A 17,430-nucleotide genomic window follows, 5' to 3' on the forward strand; every position below is an offset into this window, starting at 1 on the left:
TTGTTTCTTCGTCTAGCCGAACCAAATATAGCCAAGCAACAGCAGTTCACCAGGCTAAACAGTGGTTCAACAACTAAAATAAAGGCTAGTATGCTTCGCATCCTGGGCTTAACCTTACCTAAGCCACAGCCATTTTTTTTTTGCGTTCCTCCCCCGTTGTAATATTAGGGATCCGCGGTTGGTATCGAACCAGCGACCTCGCGCTCAGCAGCACAAAGCCATAGCCAATGCTGAACTACCTCAGCGGGTCATTTCCCTATCTGTAGGTTTGTGAGAGGTACAGAAGTCGTAATGAAAAACCGCTGGACAGAAGTTTAATAAATTTGATGGTATTTAGGAAAGTTAAATTTTTCGCGGTTGAAGGTCGCAAGATTTTTATTTAGGCTGTCAAATATTTTACAAAAATTGTCACTATCATGCGTTAATTCGTTTTAGCGCTATTAAAAAACTGCAGTATGTCAAGAAATTCCCACGGTAAATCTACAACTCCACAAATTGTCAATAAACAGACATCTCGATAGCGCTAGCCGCTCCTACAACGTTCGAAGCAGTTAAAGATAAATAATTTTACAAGCCACGTATTTTTTTAAAAATGTAGCGCATTTTTTGTTATTTTTGACAGCCTTTAAAAAATAACCGTGGGCTTGGCATCGCAATCACGATCCTATATGTATAGTGCCTAGAATATACTGGCTAGTGTGCCGTCCGCGGCCTCCCGGGTGGCACCAAATGCAATGAATGCCGGCGGCTGCCGCTAGGGGCGCTGCAGTGCAGGTGGGTGCCGCGGCACAATCCGGTCTTCGTAGCGCGCCGTGTTTCTGCAGCATCGGCAAGCGGGCTGCTGCGCTTTTTGTTTTTATTAAGCTGTAGCAGCAGCACAGTTCAAATGTGGGTAGCTGATTTATAAATCAGGGTTTGTTTTGATTACAACAGGCTTCTCTAGCGCTTGTCGCTTGCATGAAAAGCGTGTGCTCAGCTGGGCTTCGAGGTGGGAACCTGATGTGTTTCTATGCTGGAAAACGTAATTTATAAGGCAAATGCATTGATCTCCATTTTCCAAGGCCATGTTGCGAGGTACAGAACATATCACACGATCCAAGGAAGGCCAGAAACGAACCAAAGCATGTCCAGCCGTATATAAGAGATGCTAAATGATTAGCAAATTTAATTATTGATAATAGTGATTGCATTAATAGGGATTAGGCTGAATTAGAGGGATTAAGCTGTATTAATTAAGGAGAATTAGGGTGGATGAAGGAGGATTAGGGTGAGAGTAGGCTTTACAAAGCGATCGCCTTCGTACGTATGTCTCTTCGGCGATAGCTAAGGACACTTGTTTTTTTATTCTAGCGATGATGGCAGCCTAATTTTTAAGGGTAAGTTTTAGGTAACATTTTTCATTCTAATAAAGTAAAGGAATTCTAAGGTTACGTTACTGTTCTATTGATGTTATAATAATGCATAACCATTCAAAACCGCTGTAACCGATCATCTTTTGAAATGACTTGAATTTGTCTGTTCTTTCTTTTTATTTTATTTGCTGCTATTTCTGCCTATTATTGTTGTCCTCATAGGTTTGAATGTTTTTTGATTGTTTGTAAACCATGTACCCATCTCCTCATAATTCCCATTGGACCCTGAGGATAGGATAACAAGCAAAAAAAAAAATGCCTGTAAAATGGACTGCACGTGGTGTTCTGTGTACTATACATTTTTTAATACCTAATAAATACGTGCAGATTTATTTTTATGTTTGATATACGTGAACAAAAATAGGAAACAGATCTTTCATTTAAGCGTATCAAAGATTTTATTCATGCGTAAGAACAGTCAAACGGAGGCATATAAGACAGCCCTAGATGAAATAATGTACACATACATGAAGATAATAGATCGCGCAGTGACGTAGTTTAAGGAGCTTCTGCCGTTGCCTTTGCGCTTCCCTCTATTTGTTGATGCCTTTTACAAAAAAAACCAAAACCTCAAGAAAATAAAGAACTTTGCAAGTGCTGTCAAAGCTGGTTTTTCACGCTCTGCATGGTCACCCTAGTTAGGAAAATGCCAGCTGTCTGCAGCTGACCTGAAAAATCAGCTAGACTCGCTACTGGTAATTTGTTTCTGCTGAAGAACACACTAAAAGCATCTTCCACGGCCTTCACAGCGGTTGACAACGTCTGGCTAAGATAGACAAGCAAGGCCTCCACTGTCAATTTGGGAAGTACAATAATGAAGCAGCGTCGTTACTAGCTTCAGCTTTACTTACGTAAAATAAGCCTGCACGATGTGGTCAAGAATTTCGGGCAGTGATCTTTCGTGCAACATAACCTGCAGTATAGTAGATCAAAGCACTACTGCTCATTTTTTTCTTGTTTTTCCCCCTGGTACTCAGGAAAAGTAAGCTGAATGCTTAGCATAATGCTTAGCATACGATGGAAGAATACTTCCACCGTGGGCGTGTGTTATCGCGGGGAATCTCGTGGACAACGTCATTCACGGTGATAGAGAACGCACGCTCGGCTATGCTGTTTTCGAAATGTTTTTCACAAACCGCAGCAGTTGGTGCCGGCCTTCTGTCCGTTCTCCTGATCATTCTTGCCCATTCTGCTGCCGCTTCATATCAGATGGTAGAGTGAACAAGGATACACGCCCTCTGTTCGAGCGGTAACTGCTTCTACACAACGGCACAAAGCAGGTCCTCTCCTCGCACTGTTTCTATAGCTTCGGCATTTTTTCACCACCGCCGCATAGATCTCGCAATGACAGGCACACGAACATAACAGCCACGCACTCACTCTTTGACAACACCAAGGACAAACACGTAACGCTGCTATAACACTGAAAACGCAAACACAGAAACCGACGCAACAGCTGCGAAACTGATATGCGAAGCAGACGACACACGCAGTCTGCACCCACCCGTGTGGCAGCGACCTCTGCCGGCCATCGTGGGCATTCATTGCAAGCGGCGCCACGCTCGCCCATTGAAAAGAGCCGGTGGACGGCACACTAGCCAGTATATTCTAGGCACTATACTATATGAGTCACTAGAACTTGGCCTTCTTTTAAATGAAACAAATGCTTCTCAGACCGGTTTACCAGCCGTTTGCTTGATGAGATTACGTTATGCGCTTCACCTGTGTACAGATACAGAAATAAGAGACAGGTTCGAGCTCATATACCTTTTTAAAAGAAGAACTTCACGCGGAGTTACGGGTGATCCAGATTAGGTACGCTGCGAGGCCGAGGCGGAAGATGGAGGCATCGCAGAAGCCATCGACCCGAAGCCGTCCATCAGTTCTAAGCTTGGCATCCGGCCAGCGAACGCTTTGAAACTTCGTTCGCGCCGCGGTGCAGCTCATATCAGATGCCGACTCGGCTTCCGGCACCTCGAGCGGCGTGGAGTGAATGACAGACGCCGCTGGCAGGGGGGTTCGCTGGCGAAGCTAAACTCCCCCCCTCCCCTTCTGACGGGACGGACAGCGCAGGCGAAGACGTTACGGGACGTGCACTGCACGCACGCGCACGGGCGCCTCGCGGACAACGAAATGTTGAACGGAAGCGTTCTTTCGGCTCTTCCGCCCGCCTCACGTGGACAGTTCTCTGACCGAGTGCATTGTGTGGCAAACAGGGTTTACAACAAATAAAGCGCATGAAGGCCAACTCGCTACACAAAGTTAATATCCTCATATATATATATATATATATATATATATATATATAGTTTCTCTTACAACGACAAATTTATGGGGTCCATATTTATACCCAATATATTGAACCTATTTTTTTGAAGTTGGCGGAGTGCTTGAAGTCTGCCTCACCTCAGGCGCGGTTAGGCCCGGTATTGCCCCATCTTCGGAATCGGCCCATGCATTCCTGTCCACGCACCGTGATACGGGCGTGAGCCGGCCAGGGTACCCTCCCGCCGCCCCCCTGGAAACGCATGCAGGGAATGTATACGGAGGCTAGGGGTAAACAGCTTCGCTGTGAAAATGCGCATCGGTAGCATTGACACGAAAACGGGTGACTTTCTACCCCGTGTACATCGATGCTAGCTCGGTCAGTTCAGTACAAGAAGACCCATAAGTTCTTTAGGCGTAATTGTCGATCACGATTTCACCCGCGAGACCCCATGCCATGGTGTCAGCTCCAGGTAAGTTTCCCTAGATCTGGTTATCTTAGGCGTTTTGGGGGGAAATATTGCATTTTGTCCAGATCTAGGGAATTTGTGCACTAAGAGCAAAGCACTAGTGAGACATCACAACGACCGATACGTGGAACTGCTGCCGTGAAGGTGTTTTAATTTCAGTACACCACAAATTACCTGCGCATTATATTATTCGAAGATTGACTGATGATACTGCAGTACTGGGGCAGCGATGTAAACGCAGCGGGCCAAGCAAACGACAGGGTGTGGATGCCCCGGGCTGATTAACGAAGCTCTGATATTGCGCTATTGCAGCTGTACCGTGAATTTCTGTGCACTTTGAGAGAAATGTTGATCCGCATCCGGCTAAGCAAACGTATGCCGCAGCACGAACAAATTAAGCAGTAAGGCAACACCGCCTGCTTTAACATCACCACCACCACCACCACACCACGACAAGACTATGCAAGCCTATACTAAAATTCACCTGGAACAGCCCACAGGCAGAGCAATCTTGACAGGGTCTCAGTGGTGACGCTTCGGACTAGTTTTGGCATGCACGAAAGGGGGGGGGGGGGGGGAGGGATTGACTGCGCATATGAGTGCTTCACTGCAAATGACATGTAAGTGCGTTATCGTGCAGGTGCTATACGCTAGTACACGGCATACGAGAAAAATTTATTCCACGTCTTTTTACATTGATGTGAAGTGGAACACTGCTTTGAGGCTGTTGCAGATTCTGCAAGGGGAGTCGAGCGTCCATCCTCCGTACATTTTCAGGAAGGTTCCGTGGAAATCTTTTTTTGCAACCAGAGAAAAGTATAGACTTGTCGACGTGCTCTTCTGTGAATATGGCTTCCAGCAAAACTGTGTTCTTAGCCTAACAACTTGCACTGCGACATCATTTCAGCTGGAACCCAGTAACATTTGACTTAAATATTTCAAATCGCGAGCTTAGAAATAAATTCAAAATACAGTTCTCAGCCTCTTTACATAACAGAAGAATTTATCTTTGCAGAAATCATATTGACAAAGTAAATAACTGCGTCTAACTTAAATCTAAGGAAATCTGGGGAATTTTTTATCCGAGTTAGGGTGCAAGCACCGTTCCCGCGTCAATTATCTGAAAAGGAAGCTTGTTTGCATTGATCTCCTGTTGAAGTTCATTGCAGTTAAATCATGGGGACCATCTGCACGGCGCTATGCGACAACTGCACAGAGCGCTTTCTCTCGTATATTTTCTGCGCCGCAGACTTCAAACCTTATCGAACACGTGTAAGACGAACATCCGCACACCACAAAGCTCACAGTCCTAAGTAATTCGAAAATGTCCGGGCCTCCCGCGATGTGCTTCGACAGCTGGTCCGAGCTGGTCTCGGGCGTCGACGCTGAATAGCAAACCTTCCCCCTGTTGCGCGGTCAGGTGCGTGTTATGAGGTATTTATTTTGTTAATTTCACTCGTTCATAGCGTCCCACTTCGACAATGGAATTCGCCACATTTCGCCAACTCACGATTGTATTCGCTGAAACCGACTAGCGACTTGGCCTGACACCCAGGATTATCCGTCGCGAAATAACTTTAATGTATTGCCTGCGGTTGGCCATCACGTTCACGAACGCTTATTCGTTCCTCGTCGAAATGGAAAACAGCGCAGCGTATATGCCACCCTTGCGGATATGTGATGAGACTATAAAGCGCATTCTGTTCCACTTTACAACCAATGACTCTCAACGGTAAATGCTCTGCGTGCTATACTCCATTTCAGACATCAGGTGCAACGCTGTGGAAGGTATGTAGGTATACTCAGGAAGTTCGGTGACGGAAATGTATCACTCCGCGCCACGTTGCATCCGTGCCGAGCTGCGTGCCAAAGGCGTATGCTCGCGTGAGCGCGCACGTGAGGCTGCCGCGACGGGCTGCCAACAACAAAAAAAAAAGGAAAGACGAAAATAAACACAATGAAAAACAAATTTATCTAAAACAATGCCAAAAAAAAAACATATACCACAGTTTGTTTCTGCAGATTAAAACGTTTTTCATTTAATACTGAGCCTATATATGAAGAACAGTTTCGCACAGTTGCGATAAAGAACAACGAACTATTTCTAAGTGCGGACACGGCCGCTGCAAAAAGTATTTCTATAGCTTCCACAGCGCTGCACTTGATGTCTGAAACGGAGCATAGTCTTAGCCGTTTAGACGACAGACCAGTCTCGAAAATTCCTCGAAATTCTCGAAAATCCTCAGACCTTCTCCGCAGATCTCTATAGTGTTCACAAGGCCGCCACAGCGCTAGTGTACATTTTGAAAACAACCGGGCTAGACGAGTGCTTGTGGCGTGTGTGAACAGTCATCTATGAATGAGCGCAAAATAATTCTCCTCCTATCCTTATTCTTATCTTTCTTTCCCCTTCTCCGCCTGTACATAGGGTATCCAAACGGGCGCGACATTGGTTAACCTCGTTCCTTTCCTTTTATTTTATCTGTCTCTCTCTCTTTCTGTGGCATACACAGAAGAAGAAAAAAACAAAAGGAAATAAATGTTAGAAGGCGATTCAACCTCTCTACTTGAAGTTGATGAAAGACAATGTCTTCCTGCAGGCGAGTTGCGGGTGGGAACGGGGTGTATGAACCGTACAAGTTATTTTCAGAGCTGGAGCGGCAACGCTTGATCGACGTCAACTGAAGGTTGAATCCCCTTCCACATTTTTGTCATCAGTTATCATCATCGTCATCATAATACATCGTCGTAATCGACATAATCATCATCACAGTCATAATCTCCGTAAGTCTCAGAATATATTATATGGTTCATCATAGTCATCATCAGTCATCATCATCGGTTCTGGCGCATTTGTACACTGCTCGCTCTGTCCCTATTTCCCTCTTTCCATTCCCGCTTTCCCTTACCACCAGTGCATGGTAGCAAACCGGACGCTCGTCTGGTTTACCTCTTTACGTTTCCTCTCCATTTATCTTTCATTCTCTCTCTATATATCTTTCTCTCTCTTGTAAGTATAAAACCCATGCAAGTGGTCCTGCGCGCGACGGCGATTAAGCGACGCGAGAGGGCTGTCGCGTTCGCTCGTCGCCTATACAACCCCACGCAAGTGACGTCTACCCGGCGTTGCCTCTATGGGGCTCTTGCATTGCCCAGGGGGCGCTGCGAAAAAGGTGCTAAAAAGCGCCCTCCGTGCTAAAATGGGTCGTACCAAGCTCGGTCGTCTGCTTCGGAAAGCACGTTTACACTATGGACCCGCCACTTTCGGTTGTGTTGTTTCACGGCCTGCAGCGAATATCGGGCGCCGAAGATTTTTTCAGGAGTGGCACGCTGCGTAAAGGCAAGAAATTATGCAGTGCCGAATACGTGTACGCCGTTCAAGAATTGGGCGGCGAAGTTTTAGCACCGTGTCAATCGCAAGTGAAGCGAGTCGCGCACGAAGTGGAACTTCAGGTAAGGTTTGCACGCTAGCTGCTAGATTCAGGCGCACAAACGCGAGGAAATGCTTGCTATAAATGAATCCACAGCGGCGATAAGCAGACATTATGTGTACGGAACTGCTCGAGCACACGACTGTACGCGCCGCGATGTACGAACTGCTCGAGCGCACGATCGTACGCGCCGCGACGGCAGCGGTCTTTCGACATGCCGCGAAACGGCGGGCCTCCTGCAATCTTTGTTGACTGCATGCCGCTAAACAAGTAGTTATGCCTGCGTTGTAGTAGCGGCCATCTGTCCTTTTTAGTAACTGGTAATAACTGATGCAATGCATATGAGCTCACACGTACGTGCGAATCGCGCTGCAGCGCGAGCTCGTACGCCGCTCGCTTGATGTAGGTTTTAATGACAGCGCTCGAACATCGATGTGCTGCAATCAATACTGCCTTGCTGCGCTGCCTCAACGTGCTGGCTTGAGATCAAGGATGAGCGCATTTAACTCTCTTAACCTAGCTGTGCTGCTCGTAGTGGAGTAGTGAATTGTCATCGAATGAGCCCGACCATTTGTGCTCATTTGCACACACCTGGTCACTTCACCACTTCGCATCGGTCGAATTGTTCATTGTCGCTGTGGCCGGGTCTCGAATCGTGAATTACCAGCCATGCCTGCTGCTATGTCGGTCTGCTGTCGGGACTGTAGGTGCAAAAGACCGAACATTAGAACGCAGATAATCAAGCAAGCTTCAAGACAGGCGAAGCAGTCAGCATGACGCGAAGTTTCGCTTACTCAGCGCGACGAACTGCAGCTATGCAGCGCGCCCGACGCTCCACTTCGTGAGGCCTTGAAGGAAAGCGGCAGAATATGATGTTGGGATTCAGGCCTTCTTGTTCATGGCAGCCCACGACGCAGAAGTAATGACGGTGACGCCTTTTCGAGGCTGGGCTAGGTCTCTCCGGATCGGCGTCACCGATTCCGTCTCCTCCCAGCATTGCGTCCCACGGCACACGGAGAGCCCGTTTTCGTTAAACTATAGGCTGCGGCGAGCTCGCAGCGTGGTCGGCATGGTCTGCGAGAAGTGGCGAGCCTTTTCGCACCCGCAACAGGGCAGAAAAAAGTGCGAATCGACGCAAAACTCGGCCTAGAAACGTGCTTCGCCACAGCCAGGGCTCAATACGACCCAAGCTGGTACGACCCAGATGTCGTTTCCCGCGCCGCCACCAGGCGCCGCTACTATACCTCAAACTCCAGCGCAAGACGCCCATGAGGGCAGCAAATACGCGCCGAAATTGGCCTGGTACGTGCCTTATCAATTTAAGCGGGTGTGTTTTACTGTGAAGAACAGCACCAAGCTACAATCCCATGAGAGCGATCTTGTGGGCCACGGCGACGGGCGACGGCTTTGAGCGACGAAACGGGCCGTCGCGCGAACAGATCGTTCGCGTTTGTCGCTCGATCGCTCGGTTGTGGAAATCTAGAATTCGACGCTCGTCGCCCGGAAGTGCTGTGAGCGACTAGCCAATAGCGCGAAACCGAAACTGAATGTACATCAGTCAAGTACTACCGACTGTCGCACGCACCGAGCAAACGGCTAAATTTTGATACGTGCAAGGATAAGTATAGAGCTGCTGCAATACCTTCGGAAATATCTTACGCTGCTCTTTACAGTAAAACACATCAACTTACTGCAATAAAGTAGGCGACACGCCAGTTTCGGCGCGTATTTGCTGCCCTCATACCGGCAACATAGAGAAGACGTCGCTCAATGTCGTCGCTCGTGTAGGGCACGAGTTGTAGGTGACGAGCGAACGCGACAGCCATCACCATCGCGTCGCTTGTCGCCATCGCGTGCAAGATCGGTTTCATGGGGTTCACACTTAAAATATCTCCGAAGGTCTCGCAGTAGCCACTTATCCTTGCTCGCACCAAAATTTATTCGTCAAATGTGAGAAATGTGAGAAGGCGCTGCATGGCGAATTGCAGACGTACATAACATACGTACTTGTATACTGCAGCACAGGTTACGCGTTCAATAATCTTCAAAATAAACTCGGAAGCTATTGCGAAAAATATTCATCCCGAATGTAAATTTGGATGATGAAACCATCGAGGTGGTTTAATCATATTCTTGCCGTGAGCTTTAGTGAAAAATGACGCTAATTTTGTATATAGACCCGCGCCGTGCCGTCACAGACGACAAAAAGAAAAGAAAACAGTCATGAAATGCACTTCGAAAAGCGCTGGTTAACACGAAACTCCAGGACGTATAGCATCGACATGCCACCTTGCTACGCAATTTCACACCGTCATATCTCCTGCGTTTAAATCAGGCTGGTTGGTATACGTCATCATGAATGCTTATCGAAAGCAGGGGAAGAACAAGACAGACATACATGCAGCGCTATAAGTTCCAAGTTGGTTGTTTGGAAATTAGCGATGTGTGTTTATATAGTGTCCTTCATCCGCGTCCAGTCCATGCACTGACGAACGTAAGGAGAACGTTACCTTCTCCATGTACTTGGGGATGCTGCCACCTTCAACAGCTATAAGTGTGGCATTTCAATGAAGAAATGAGTTTATCACTTTTTTATAATGTCACGTGGTCGTGACGTCAAAGAACACAGTAGCAATGCTGTGAAAGGCAAAAACTAGCTTTTATTGGGCGAACCTGTGCCCACAAAACACGCTACACTTAAAGCACAACGAGAGCGGCGAACACAGTCGGCGATCGTCGTAAATCTGATCAGCGGGTCAAGCGCGTCGGCTTTTATACAGCAGTCATCGAATGTTCCAGATTAATCGTTGGGACCCGCATGCCTTCTACAAAGTTCTGCACCATTCATGTCAAGCGATGAAATCAGATAACGCAAGTTTCGGCGACAACAGACAGCGGATAGAAGTATCGATAACTTTCCAGAAACTTCGGATACATGCAGGCGCGTCCCGCGCTGTGCGATAACATTTGTTAGGCGGCAAAACGTGTCGCCCGATAAAGACAAGTACACATGTCAATAACAAGCCAGTCAGCAACAATAACCGCAACTTGGAAGCTGAATATGCCCCCTAGCTTTGGAACCCCCTACACTCTAACACACAGAGCGTACGTAAGCAACTTTTGTAGCCCAGTGCGTCCTATCAGAAGTGTTTCAAGATGTATGCGACGCACATTAGGTGTCATTATTTTCGTTACCGCATCCCACATTGAGACGCTATTTCGGCGCGTACGATTGTACAAGCAGAACCTGCAGAATTAATAAGGCTTGTGCATGTCTAAACCTACTGATAATTTGAAGAGAGAGAAAATAAAGAGAGAATTAGGGCAGGAAGGTTGACCAGAAAAACGTCTGCTTCGCTGCCCCACTCTGGGAGAGGGAAGCAGGGGAGCACAGAAGGCAGAGAGGAAGGCATTGAACGTATGTACGCGCGCGGACAGCACCCCGCAGTCAAAGGCGCTCGTGCAAGCCAGTAATTTTCGAAAAGCACAAAAGCGTCTTCACTGCCATCTGACCCGGTGATCTGTGGGGACGGTGTTCCAGTATAGAGGGCAGTCAAATCGAGGACAGAGGCACACTGTGAAAACCTAACGGGCTAAATAGAACAAAAGAACACAAGATTATAAGCACCAGTCCCGTGCTTCTTTTTTTCATTCTGTGGCCCTTAACGCTTTCCTCATCATGAATCCACAGGCAGCATGATGCACACAAACTCGCCCCGATCGTCATATTTTGCCTAAACCTATATCTTCTGTTCTGAGATAGCAGACGCCCTCGCGCACTTCGCGTCTCCTTCTTTAGCAGAACAAATACACGTCTGGAGTTCTTCTCCTCCATGCCAAGTGAACGCGTGCGATGGCTCAGCTCGCGCTGCGTTGAACGCGAGCTCCGCGCGGGCACGGTTTGTACTGTTTACAAAGCAAGCGCGCTCATTACGGAAGCCGCGAGCACGTGTTCGCTGGGAGTGCGTGCCAATTTGATTCGGCACACGAGCGCAGCATGGAGACCCAGAGGGCGCAGTGTAAACAAGAAACACCGCTGTATGCCGGCCTTTGCGTCTTGCGAGTGGCAACTGGGCCACGTACTTTATGGTTCCGTATTGACGGGGCTTTGTACATAGTGGCATATGCGGTAGAAAAAATATAGAAAGAAAGAAAGACAGAGAAAAGATAGAATACTTTTTTTTCTTTTTTGCATACATGAAGAAGAGTGGTGAGTGCCTTCTCAGCGTAGCTGTAGCTCCAGAGTTTGTTTGCTGAGCCGATTAGCGATGCAAAGAGTAGGCCGTTATCAGATAATATCGAAGCTTGTTGACGGTCAAGAATGAGATGAAGAACTGCGTAACTGATAAGGCGAAAGTAAAAGACACTCATAGAAAACAGATACCTGATAAAAAAAAATCACACATCTCCTAGAAAACGAAAGCCGTCTTTCCTCTTTTTCTTTTCTCATGCGCCCGCGTAAGCGTGCGCAAAACAGTACCACGTAGTATGCCGCGGGGATGTGTGCGTTTATTATGCGCATCAATGTTCTCCGCGATCACTTTACTTTACCATCTCCTTGCGCCCGTTTCGTACTCCCACGGCGCAGAATAGTAGGTTATAGTATGTGCTATAGTTCAGGGCAATCCGTGCCTTTCCTGGAAATGCATTCTCTCCCTTGCGGTGCGTCGACTAAGACACTCTTACAAACAAAGTACTACTTCGTGCGGCGAAGCAGACGACGAGCAATGGAGCGTGCACGACCGTTAGGGACGAACAGACGAACGAAAAGCTCGGAGAGAAAGCGAAAACGCGGGATTACAACAACGAAAAAGGAAAAAAAGCGGCGTTGTCGGACCGAGGCCTACCGATGGTGGTGATGACGGTGATGCTGTAGAGGAGCGAGCCGGAGAAGGACCACTGGAGCGCCCCTTCCTGGGCGTCCTTGCCGTCGTAGCCGTCGTTGCGGACGGCGAGCACCACCTCGTCCTCGAACTCCTTGAGCTTGACGCCCACCTCGTGCATCCACTGCTCGTCGTGGAGCACGTTCAGCCGCTCGGTGACGGCCCACATGTCGCGCAGGTAGCGGCGCCGCAGCTGCGACACGCGGTGTCGCTGGTGCACCTCCTTGTCGGCCTCGATGGCCCGGAAGATGAGCGCGCCCACGACGGCGTACGCCACCACCAGCAGGCACAGGCCCACCTGGGACACCAGGTGCGTCAGGAAGATGCGAGCGCAGCGACGCACGCGCGCCATCCGAGAGGGAGGCGTCGGCGACGCCTCCGCCGGCATCGTCGCCCTTCGGCGTGGAACTCACGCGCGCACAGCCCTGTAGTCACGCGTCACGCGTCGGCGCCGCCGCGTTTCCTCTGCAGTCAACGTCCGAGCCTTCCCGTCGTGGTTCGCAGTCCCCGAGTGAGCATCGCGCTAACTTAAACACGACGACACAGTGGAGACAGTCTTCTCCCGAACTGGCCAACAGCCAGCCATGCAGTCGCGCACACTTGCAGACGGACGAAAGGCCACTGCGGTCTCGCAGTCGTCGAGCGGTCTTCGGGCTAAGTCAGAGACGAGAACCGCAGTCGCCCCTCCGAAAAAAGTCGGCCAAGCCAGACATCCGCAGACGCTTTCGTACAGACGAAGCACGCCACTGCAACTCGAAATGCGCCTAACACTCTTCAAATTGTGGCCAAGGGGCGGAAACGAAGTCACTCGGTCCCCCGAATTAACTAACCGACCGACCAACCATGCAAGCACACAAGGCCTCCAAGTGGACGGGGGTCAACAGCGTACATGGCTGCACGCGGCGCTGTCGTTCGTCGAGCGGCCACCGGTTCGGTGCAAGTATGCAGGCGGTCCGCGGCACCCTCCCAAGAGCGCGGGGAACGCACGTGTTCTGAGTCGGGGTGCGAGCGGTGGAGCCAGTTTGGGCGGCTTGGCCACCGCGCCACGCGTGCGCCCTCCGGAGTCCGGACCCCGCGATGCGAGCGCCGCGCGTCGCCCTGCAGTCCGCGTCGCGCCGTCGGCGGCTTCGTCGCGGTTTCAGCCCGTAGAGCGAGCCTATGTGCGCCTTCCGGGTCTCCCCACGAATTGTTTCCTTTGTCTCCGCGGTGGCGAGCGCGCGGTCAATGTTTGTTAGAGCGGCGCAATTATTCGTATACCCGTATGGTGTTGAAAGAGTGAAGCAATGCGCCGAGGTGCGTTTGTTCGCACTCGTATCTATAGAGAAAGACACTTTTCCAAGTATATTCGCGTTTTCAGCGTTTTATGCAGTGCAATCGTGAGCGAAAAACTGCGATACCGTTCAGCGGGTGTTTGTAAGGTAGATCTGCTTTTCGCTGCTCTGGGGATAATTTTAATACCTAGTATTTGGTCGACGTTGGCGCCTCTAAACGGTGCTCGCTATTTCTTTCCGCGCAGAATGGATGCATACTAAAAACATAATAGAGCATTATTATTATTATTATTATTATTATTATTATTATTATTATTATTATTATTATTATTATTATTATTATTATTATTATTATTATTATTATAGCAATTTTATGGACACTCCAGGCGCATTTCTGCCGTTGGCGTCGCCGTCGCCGTAAAGTTCCGTGTAAAATCCAAGGGCAATGAAATCATCCGCGCGCGCAGTGTGCTGTATGTTCGAGTGAAAGCGTGCGAGGGTGAGCCGGCGATCACGGCTCAATCCCGTGCACGCAAGGGATGGAAGCGGTAATGAAGCGGTGGCGAAGCGCGCCGTCTTCTGTCGCGCGCAAAGCTGCAGGGGGAGGGGGTTAGTTGGGGGGGGCGCGTTCTACTTCGGGTGGCTCGGGCGTCCATCTGCGACGGCGACAGAGTACGCCGCGCGATGTGTTTTCGCGGCTTCGTTCGCGTTGAATCGAGACGCAGCACAAAGGTCAATTCGCTCGCTGCTGCTGCCGCGCTTCTTCACTCCACCGCTTTGACAGCGAGTTTCCACGGTGATCGAGTGAGATGTGTTCATGTTTAATTGTGCATGCATGACACCATTTAGTTGTATGCCTATGTTTACAAGTTCATATGGGCGATAAAACTACTATTCTTACTTCTTATAGCTGTCCACTATATAATTTGGTATCGCAATCGATGCGTTACCTTTCGGGCGACACTGCGACGTTTATTATTATTATTATTATTATTATTATTATTATTATTATTTGTCTTGAAAACACATATCCAATTGACAGGAAAGGGAAAGCGAGGAGCAGGCTGGCAACTGCCACCGGAAGGGGCAAACATACCCCTAGCGCGTGCTTGATCACGTTACCGCGCGTTCGCTCCTTCCACATCCCGTTTGCGCAGACGGAATCGTAAGCTCTCGTGTTTCTCCGAGTTGTTTACCAACGCGACAAATGGCGCAACGGTGTTTACTGCCTACCGCGTCTCGATGCTGCTTGAGTAGGTGACGACGAATCAGCAGACAAGTGTCACCAATCTTGCACGTTGGATTGGATTGGAGTGAACTTTATTTGTGCCTGCAGTTGGGCGCTCGCGCGCCCCGGCGAGGGCCTACGTCATCTACAAAGTCGCCGTTACTCGGCGCGGGTCTCCGCTCGCCGTTGCCGGCTCGCTGAGTCCCTGCCTTTCGAGCGCCTCGAGGACCTGCTGGACGGCCCAGAGCTGTTCGTCTCGGTCGTAGCTCTTCGCGGCTGCCTCGAGCCACAGTGGGAGCGTTCTTGATTTTGCTTCTTCTGTATTTTTAACGCAGTCCCACAAGATGTGCGTGTAATCTGCCGTCTCCCTCCCGCAGACTCTGCACTTATGGGTCGGATATGTCTCGGGGTACATGCGATGCATCAGTCTCGGGCTCGGTAGCGATCCGGTCTGGAGCTGTCTCAGTAGTACCGCCTCCGTTCGACTCAGCCTCAAGTGTGGGGTGGGAGAGTCCTGCGAGCCAGACGGTAGGCCTTCGTGATTTCGTTGTAATCCGTCATGCGGTCCTTGGTTCCGAACCACGTCGGACGGTCTGTAGGACGGTCTGTATGAAAATACGTCGTACTTGAGTCGAAGATCAGAAAAAAGCTGCAGAGGTACCTTGACCGTCTCTGTGTACAGATGCATCTATGAATACTTGAAGATAATCTGTAAATCTTTCGACCATGTGTGACTGAGCCAATTGGAATATTGCCGAAACAGGCATATCAAGCTTTTTGTGCATGCCAGGGATTATGAGATAAATGGTGAATACGCGCTTGTTTATATCTTTCGGAGGCGGAGGCGTAACTGAAGCAGCCATGTTCCGAACTGCCAGCACTGTTGATAAATAACGCTGCCAAATTTCCAATGCGAAAAAAACGGGCGGCGAATCAGGCGATCAAGAAGCGATTGACCATTCAATGCGTGGTGCAGAAGCTCGATATGATATAGAGCTATCTGGTCTGCTTGCTGCCTCATGGGTAACTGAGGCGCTTCAGTGAGTAATGCAGCAGACTGCGCCTCACGCTGTAATCCAAGCATATATAGTCGGAGGGAAACGCGATGATGTCGTTCCGGTTGGACCATTCAGAAGTGGTAACGCGTACATCATGCCTGAGAGCATAGATGACTTGTGCACCTGCAGAGCCGTTGTAGGGGCGCAGCCGACACCTCTAGCAGTCAAGGCGGCCACATAGTACAAATTTAACTGCAGGACGCCAGAAGATGCAGTCATCTACAATTAAGCCCAAACAACGGGGTTGTCGCAGCCAGCTTATTGGCGTCTCGACAAGGTAAAGTCGGCTCATTGTTCGACGAGCGCGTTGTTTCGGATGACATGCTACTGCAGCCGACTTAGCGGATGATATCTGCAGGCCAATTTCACCCGTGCACTCCGAAGTCACGTTCAGAGCTCTTTGCAAGCTTGCACGAAGCCGCGGACCAAGATGCGAAGAAATTAAAACCGGCCTTATAAGCAAGGTGTACAGTACTTGGACAAGTGGGCCGAGATTCTAATTGCTTGCAGTAAATGTGATGCGAAGCACAGAAATCATTTCGTCCCTTGTGTCACATATTGTTGAGGGGATAGCGTATGCTCAGAATTATTTACAGGGTAATAAAAACAATAAGCAGCCGCGACGGATGCGGACCACACTCGATCGACGACACGTAAAGTTTCGTAATTACCGTACGTGAGTAGGCAACACTCTGTACCTGGAACCATCACAGCGGGATATGACCTGACCTTTTCGGAGAGACCGATACGCAGGACTGAGACCACGGCTACCCTAGGGAACCTGGAGAGTAACATGCGTTTCTTAAAATGAATTAAACTGTGGTGCCTTACGTGCCAGAACCACGATCTGATTATGAAGCACGCCGTAGAGGGGGCACCCCGAATTAATTTTGGCCACCTGGGGTTCTTTAACGTGCACCCAATGCACCCTACACGGGTGTTTTCGCATTTCGCCCCCATCGAAATGCGGCTTCCGCGGCCGGGATTCAAAACAAGAATAAGCACAAGAATACCGCGACGCGAAAAAGAAAAGGCCCTTTCCTTCGTACGGTGCAAAAGGGCGAAGTCTTGGCGAACGAGCACGTCTGTCGATTGGTCGCTTGCGCTTGTTTCCCTCATCCAAAGAACTGAGGATTTGAAGGCTTAAAAAGAGCGCAGCACGAAATTTGTTGACATGGTTCAGCACGTGCATTTTGATTTCGCTCTTTCGAGGATCTTTCATTTATTTTATTTTCTGGTATTTGCCCCCATAAATGTACAAATAAACCCTTCTTAAGTTTTCTCGACAAGCGTCAGTCCTCCTTCGGCACGCAACAGTGACTCTGGCTAGGAATACATTGGGAGATTTCAGACAGCGAGCTGAACCGGACGTCCAGCAGGAACTTTCAAGCCTCGGACTCCGAACAACACAA

The 17,430-nt window shown here is 49.2% G+C and overlaps 1 protein-coding gene across 1 annotated transcript in view; it reads right to left on the bottom strand.

Moving 5' to 3' along the window:
• LOC135918891 (potassium channel subfamily K member 18-like) overlaps positions 1 to 13,443 on the bottom strand; it is a 110,222-nt gene extending 96,779 nt beyond the window's left edge. The window contains exon 1 of the mRNA XM_065452577.2: positions 12,426 to 13,443. Coding sequence (XP_065308649.1) covers positions 12,426 to 12,849 — 424 coding nt within the window. The 5' untranslated portion in view covers positions 12,850 to 13,443. The remainder of the gene's footprint in view (positions 1 to 12,425) is intronic.
• Between the last annotated feature and the right edge of the window lie 3,987 nt (positions 13,444 to 17,430).

Source organism: Dermacentor albipictus, chromosome 2 (assembly GCF_038994185.2).
Source record: "Dermacentor albipictus isolate Rhodes 1998 colony chromosome 2, USDA_Dalb.pri_finalv2, whole genome shotgun sequence".
Taxonomy (NCBI): domain Eukaryota; kingdom Metazoa; phylum Arthropoda; class Arachnida; order Ixodida; family Ixodidae; genus Dermacentor; species Dermacentor albipictus.